The following is an 8442-nucleotide window of genomic DNA, read 5'->3' as shown; positions in this document are numbered from 1 at the left end:
TACTAACGTCTGATCAGTACAACATAGTTATAACTAACGTCTGATCAGTACAATATAGTTCATACTAACGTCTGATCAGTACAATATAGTTATAACTAACGTCTGATCAGTACAACATAGTTCATACTAACGTCCGATCAGTACAATATAGTTCATACTAACGTCTGATCAGTACAACACAGTTATTACTAACGTCTGATCAGTACAATATAGTTCATACTAACGTCTGATCAGTACAATATAGTTCTAACTAACGTTTGATCAGTACAATATAGTTCATACTAACGTCTGTTTAGTACAACAGAGTTCATACTAACGTCTGATCGGTACAATATAGTTCATACTAACGTCTGATCAGTACAATATAGTTCATACTAACGTCTGATCGGTACAAAATGGTTCATACTAACGTCTGATCGGTACAATATAGTTCATACTAACGTCTGATAAGTACAATATAGTTCATACTAACGTCTGATCGGTACAATATAGTTCTAACTAACGTCTGATCAGTACAATATAGTTCATACTAACGTCTGTTCAGTACAACAGAGTTCATACTAACGTCTGATCGGTACAATATAGTTCATACTAACGTCTTATATTACAACACAGTACATCACTACATAACAATATTTGTATAAGTTACGCGTATTCAACGTTTAGGGACGGACTAAGATACCAAATTCGAATTCCTTCGTTTAGGGGTACCTCTAAAACCTTTCATTAATCGAATTACATTTAACGTGAAAAACGAAGAGTAATGTTAAGATAACATGTTTCATATGAAGTGAAAAATAGAGCGTAGCAGTAGAGATCAATGCTGTGTTTCTATGTTTACGTTCACATATGGTAAGGCGCTTTATGGTATAGACTATAGTTTACTTGTAATCAAATCCTACTGTTTTCTACCTGACACCGAGGAGCACCTAACAAATACCTAAAGTATGCTAATTAGCACGACATCAGAAACCTAAATACAACTGGCGGTAATTAGCGGGAGCGCTAGCGAGATCGATGGTTTTCGGAGAGAGGGGTAAGGTTGCTAATCGATTCAAGCACCTGTGGAAATTTGCCTCGTGCGTGGTTGACATTTATTTATGCTGATTAATATGTGTTCCTGCATGTCCATGCATTCGGTCCGTTGAACCATTTCACTTGTCTAAGTGTTGAAAATATATCTAGTGTTAAAATGTACTACGTTGGCTGTTGGGCCTCATGTTCACCTGTGTGACAGCCGCAACACGTGTGTGAAATCTAATTAGATAAGGACACGCTGACTCCCACTGGTCAGTGATGGACTAATTAAGTCTGTTTATTGGAGCATGAATAGGTAAATTTGTGAGACTCGAGAACTGTCAACCAGACCCGATATCAGCAGGGATCAACACGGTAAATAACATGTCTTTGTTTTGCAGCTGTTTGTGTGTTTGTTTGCATTAGATATGTCGAAGTTATCAATATAGGTAATGAAAAATTAGGTTGTATTAACGAATATCTATAGTGTCTCGTTAGCCTTAGTAGGCTGATGTCAGTCATATATTGTTTGTACAATTTAGGTCATGCTTGTATGTAGGTATTTTATGCAAAATGGACCTGTGATATTTTTAATGAAATACATCGTACTGTTGTATTGTGTGTTACATACAAGGATTGATCAGGACCTACATTACAATATATTATGAAATATATAAAGAATATACAGGTCTCTGGATTAATTGATATAGGTCTCTGGATTAACCGACTTAAAAAGAAAGAAACAAAGAAACAAAGAAAGAAAGAAAAAATGAAAGAAAGAATGAATGAATGAATGAATGAAGGACAGAGGCAATAGACCTTGTATGTAAAGGAATATGGAAACAGCTTCATGGGTGTTCTCAAACGATCTTGCAATCTTTCTCATTTTGTCTGATTGTACAATGCGCGACATGTACATGCATTTCGATGTCATAAATGATTCAATATGTGTCTAACTATTCCATTATATGAGGTTTGTCTAGGTTTTTAATGTGATCGGGAATTTTCTTCAGAATTTTCGAAAATATACAACATTTGTATTAAGATGACCAAACTTTCAATTTGGGGTACCATGTCAGTAGAGTTAACGAGGCGGCAGGTCAGTATCTATGTTGATTTTACTGGTTAGCTTAATTTGCATCAAGTCATTATTATCATAGTGCATGCAGTCAATGCATTGACTTACATTATAACAACACTGTATGTTACAATGGAATGAATAACAATCGAGCAGGTAGTATGATACGATGGTACATATTTAAAGTACAATTTAATAGAGTGAGTTACGCGATATTTTGAAAAGTGTATACATTGTAGCTAATTGTAACTTATACTGAAACAAATACATTTTGATACATTGTAAGTAATAACTATAAAGTATAACAAAATGAAGAACAATTTCATACAATGTAATACATAGTACTCTTTAATTATTTTACAATAAGATGCATAGTACAGTATAATACAATGTCAGAACATGACATAGCTACCTAGACAGAACACAATATACAATGCCGTGTCTAATTATAATAATTTTAAAATACACTAAGAACTCTCGTCTAGTTTGTGAGTTTAAATAATACCGTATGATTTTCTTGTAATTTGATGAATTAATTAGTTTTAACACTTTATTTTTGTAAAAACAAATTCATATTTTGAAGAAAATATCGGAAACTATTTGCACAGTTGCCTGTGTGCCTGCGTGAATGGTACAGAGCCGAACCCTGACAGTGTGTATACGTACGGCTGTGTAGGTGAGATACGTTACTATCGATCAGCCAGGCTCAGCAACCGGTATCATACAATCTCTCCGCGGATTCTCTCCGAGCCTCGTTCCCGAACACTTTCCCTCATTTCCGCACATGACAGATTTGGCAAATGGAAGTGATGTATAGGCGAAGTGGCGGAGAAGATACGATGGTTACCCCAGCTATGCTCGCCACCGTCCCTCCATCTCGTCCTTGCGCTTGTTGTGAATTCCTCAGTTTTCGTTCGGATGTTGTATCGGAGGTTAAATAGAACGAGGCGAACACGCGACAGGAAATCTATACCAGCACTACTATTGACGAGCACCATCCATGGATGACTCTGGCCTTGCGGAAAACAACATGTTACAGTGCGGAGCAGACCCAGACGAGCATGGCCACGGACATTTCTTTATCAAGAAGACATTTCATAAACCAACGTACTGTCACCATTGTACGGACATGTTGTGGGGACTTATCGGGCAGGGATTTGTTTGTGAAGGTAGGTGATACCCAGTCTCACGCTATTCGCCAGTCGCTAATTTATGGTGAAAACGAAATGCGCTTATGTTTGTGTGTATTTTGCCCGGCATTTTCGCATTTGCCCGGGGGGCGGGTGGGTACTGGTGGTTGTGGGGTGTGGGGTAGGGTGCAATGTGTGGTTGGGTTTAATTAATGCATGCGTACACAGCCCCGAGATGACGACAGGCGCTTTCCACATCGATCAGAGCTACGGACACCCATGTTAGCTGCGGCACTGAATGGCTGCTACTATCGATCGCCTCAGTGCCGGGAAGTAGTATCTCCACAACATAACGGGCACATCTACTGTCATACTAGCTAGCCCAGACTAAACATCTACTGTCATAGTAGTCCAAACCACACACATACTGTCATAATAGCTAGCCCAGACTAAACACTATCATACTAGCTACTCCAGACAAAACATCTACTGTCATAGTAGTCCAAACCACACACATACTGTCATACTAGCTAGCCCAAACTAAACAACTACTGTCATACTAGCTAGCCCAGACTAAACATCTACTATCATATTACCTAGCCAAGACTAAACATCTACTATCATAGTAGCTAGCCAAGACTAAACATCTACTGTCATAGTAGCTAGCCCAGACTAAACATCTACTGTCATACTTGCTAGCCCAGACTAAACATCTACTGTCATACTTGCTAGCCCAGACTAAACATCTACTGTCATACTTGCTAGCCCAGACTAAACATCTACTGTCATACTTGCTAGCCCAGACTTAACATCTACTGTCATACTTGCTAGCCCAGACTAAACATCTACTGTCATACTTGCTAGCCCAGACTAAACATCTACTGTCATACTTACTAGCCCAGACTAAACATCTACTGTCATAGTAGTCCAAACCACACACATACTGTCATACTAGATAGTCCAGATTAAACATCTACTGTGATAGTAGTCCAAACCACACACATACTGTCATACTAGATAGCCCAGACTAAACATCTACTGTCATAATAGCTAGCCCAGACTAAACCAACTACTGTCATACTAGGTAGCCCAGACTAAACATCTACTGTCATACTAGCTAGCCCAGACTAAACATATACTGTCATACCTGCTAGCCCAGACTAAACATATACTGTCATACTTGCTAGCCCAGACTACACATCTACTGTCATACTAGCTAGCCCAGACTAAATTCATACTGTCATACTAGCTAGCCCAGACTAAACATCTACTGTCATACTAGATAGCCAAGACCAAACATCTGCTGTCATACTAGCTAGCCCAGACTAAACATATACTGTCATACTTGCTAGCCCAGACTAAACATATACTGTCATACTAGCTAGCACAGACTAAAAATCTACTATCGTACTAGCTAGCTCAGACTAAACATATACTGTCCTAGTAGTCCAAACAACACATATACTGTCATACTAGCTAGCCAAGATTTAACATCTACTGTCAAACTAGCTAGCCCAAACTAAACATCTACTGTCATACTAGCTAATCCAGACTAATCATCTACTGTCATACTTGCTAGCCCAGACTAAACTTATACTGTCATACTTACTAGCCCAGACTAAACATGTACTGTCATACTTACTAGCCCAGACTAAACATTTACTGTCATACTAGCTAGCCCAGACTAAACATCTACTGTCATACTAAATAGCCCAGACTAAACATCTACTGTCATACTAGCTAGCCCAGACTAAACATCTACTGTCATACTAGATAGCCAAGACCAAACATCTACTGTCATGCTAGCTAGCCCAAACTAAAAACATATACTGTCATACTTGCTAGCCCAGACTAAACATATACTGTCATACTAGCTAGCTCAGACTAAACATCTACTGTCCTAGTAGTCCAAACAACACACATACTGTCATACTAGCTAGCCAAGATTTAACATCTACTGTCAAACTAGCTATCCCAAACTAATCATCTACTGTCATACTAGCTAGCCCAGACTAAACATCTACTGTCATAGTAGTCCAAACCACACACATACTGTCATACTAGCTAGCCCAGACTAAACATATACTATCATACTAGCTAGCCCAGACTAAACATATACTGTCATACCTGCTAGCCCAGACTTAACATCTACTGTCATATTAGTCCAAACCAAACACATACTGTCATACTAGTTAGCCAATAATAAACATCTACTGTCATACTAGCTAGCAGAGACTAAATATCTACTTTCATACTATAGCTAGCTAGCCAAGACTAAATATCTACTGTCATACTAGCTAGCCCAGACTAAACATCTACTGTCATACTTGCTAGCCCAGACTTAACATCTACTGTCATACTTGCTAGCCAAGACTGAACATCTTCTGTCATACTTGCTAGCCCAGACTAAACATCTACTGTCATAGTAGTCCAAACCACACACATACTGTCATAATAGCTAGCCCATGTTATATACATACTGTCATACTAGCTAGCCCGGACTAAACATCTACTGTCGTACTAGCTAGCCAAGACTAAACATCAACTGTCATAGTAGCTAGCCAAGACTAAACATCTACTATCATAGTAGCTAGCCAAGACTAAACATCTACTGTCATTCTAGCTAGCCCAGACAAAACATCTACTGTCATACTAGATAGCCCAAACTAAACATCTACTGTTATACTTGCTAGCCCACACTACACATCGACTGTCATACTAGCTAGCCCAGACTACACCTATACTATCATACTAGCCAGCCCAGATAACACATCTACTGTCATACTCTATCATACTAGCTAGCCCAGACTAAACATCTACTATCATATTACCTAGCCAAGACTAAACATCTACTATCATAGTAGCTAGCCAAGACTAAACATCTACTATAATACTAGCTAGACAAGACTAAACATCAACTGTCATACTACCTAGCCAAGACTAAACATCTACTATCATAGTAGCTAGCCAAGACTAAACATCTACTATAATACTAGCTAGACAAGACTAAACATCAACTGTCATACTAGATAGCCAAGACTAAACATCTACTGTCATACAAACTAATCATCTACTGTCATACTAGCTAGCCCAGCATCCACCTGTACTATCATACTAGCCAGCCCAGAAAACACATCTACTGTCATACTAGCCCAGACAAAACATCTACTGTCATACTAGCTAGCAGAGACTAATTATCTACTTTCATACTATAGCTAGCTATCCAAGACTAAATATCTCCTGTCATACTAGCTAGCCCAGACTACACATCTTCTGTCATACTAGCTAGCCCAGACTAAATCCATACTGACATACTAGCTAGCCCAGACTAAATACATACGGTCATACTAGCTAGCCCAGACTAAAACATATACTGTCATACTAGCTAGCTCAGACTACACATCTACTGTCATACTAGCTTGCCCAGACTAAACACATACTGTCATACTAGCTAGCCCAAACTAAACAACAACTGTCATACTAGCTAGCCCAGACTAAATCCATACTGACATACTAGCTAGCCCAGACTAAATACATACTGTCATAATAGCTAGCCCAGACTAAACATCTACTATCATATTACCTAGCCAAGACTAAACATCTACTGTCATACTAGATAGCCCAGACTTAACATCTACTGTCATACTTGCTAGCCCAGACTACAGTCCAAACCACACACATACTGTCATACCAGCTAGCCCTGACTAAACCTCTACTGTCATACTAGCTAGCCCAGACTACACCTATACTATCATACTAGCCAGCCCAGAAAACACATCTACTGTCATACTAGCCCAGACAAAACATCTACTGTCATACTAGATAACCCAGACTAAACATCTACTGTTATATTGCTAGCCCACACTACCCATCTACTGTCATACTAGCTAGCCCAGACGTCATACTAGCCCAGACAAAACATCTACTGTCATACTAGCTAGCACAGACTAAACATCTACTGTCATACTAGCTAGCCCAGACTAAACATCTACTGTCATACTAGATAGCCCAGACTAAACACATACTGTCATACTGCTAGCCCAGACTAAACATCTACTGTCATACTAGCTAGCCCAGACTACACATCTACTGTCATACTAGCTAGCCCAGATAACATATCTAATGTCATACTAGCTAGCCCAGACTACACATCTTTTGTCATACTAGCTAGCTCAGACTACACATCTACTGTCATACTAGCTAGCCCAGACTACCCATCTACTGTCATACTAGCTAGCCCAGATAACATATCTAATGTCATACTAGCTAGCCCAGACTACACATCTACTGTCATACTAGCTAGCCCAGCCAACATATACTGTCATAGTAGTCCAAACCACACCCATACTGTCATACTAGCTAGCCCAGACTTAACATCTTCTGTCATACTAGATAACCCAGACTAAGCACATGCTGTCATACTGCTAGCCCAGACTAAACATCTACTGTCATACTAGCTAGCCCAGACTAAACATCTACTGTCATAGTAGTCCAAACCACACACATACTGTCATACCAGCTAGCCCTGACTAAACCTCTACTGTCATACTAGCTGGCCCAGACTACACCTATACTATCATACTAGCCAGCCCAGATAACACATCTACTGTCATACTAGCTAGCCCAGACTAAACATATACTGTGGTACTAGCTAGCCCAGACTAAACATCTACTGTCATAGTAGTCAAAACCACACCCATACTGTCATACTAGCTAGCCCAGACTTAACAGCTTCTGTCATACTAGATAACCCAGACTAAGCACATGCTGTCATACTGCTAGCCCCGACTAAACATCTACTGTCATACTAGCTAGCCAAGACTAAACATCTACTGTCATACTAGATAGCCCAGACTAAACATCTGCTGTCATACTAGCTAGCCCAGACTACACATCTACTGTAATACTAGATAGCCCAGACCATACACATACTGTCATACTAGCTAGCCCAGACTACACATCTTCTGTCATACTAGCTAGCCCAGACTAAACACATATTGTCATACATGCTAGCCCATTGCTATCCCAGACTACAGTCCAAACCACACACATACTGTCATACCAGCTAGCCCTGACTAACCCTCTACTGTCATACTAGCTGGCCCAGACTACACCTATACTATCATACTAGCTAGCCCAGACTACACATCTGCTGGCATACTAGCTAGCCCAGACTAAACACATATTGTCATACATGCTAGCCCAGACTAAACATCT

At 39.6% G+C, this 8442-nt stretch overlaps 1 protein-coding gene across 4 annotated transcripts in view; it reads left to right on the top strand.

Annotated features, from left to right (window-relative positions):
• The first annotated feature begins 2699 nt into the window (after positions 1-2699).
• LOC110445359 (diacylglycerol kinase theta-like) overlaps positions 2700-8442 on the top strand; it is a 47565-nt gene continuing 41822 nt past the window's right edge. For all 4 annotated transcript variants that reach the window (XM_021489929.1, XM_021489930.1, XM_021489928.1 and 1 more), the window contains exon 1: positions 2700-3264. In XM_021489929.1, the coding sequence (XP_021345604.1) occupies positions 3096-3264 (169 nt within the window). In that variant the 5' untranslated portion in view covers positions 2700-3095. The remainder of the gene's footprint in view (positions 3265-8442) is intronic.

Source organism: Mizuhopecten yessoensis, unplaced genomic scaffold (genome assembly GCF_002113885.1).
Source record: "Mizuhopecten yessoensis strain PY_sf001 unplaced genomic scaffold, ASM211388v2 scaffold2249, whole genome shotgun sequence".
Taxonomy (NCBI): domain Eukaryota; kingdom Metazoa; phylum Mollusca; class Bivalvia; order Pectinida; family Pectinidae; genus Mizuhopecten; species Mizuhopecten yessoensis.
Note: the sequence above shows the minus strand (reverse complement) of the source record. Positions and strands in the feature narration are given on the sequence as shown.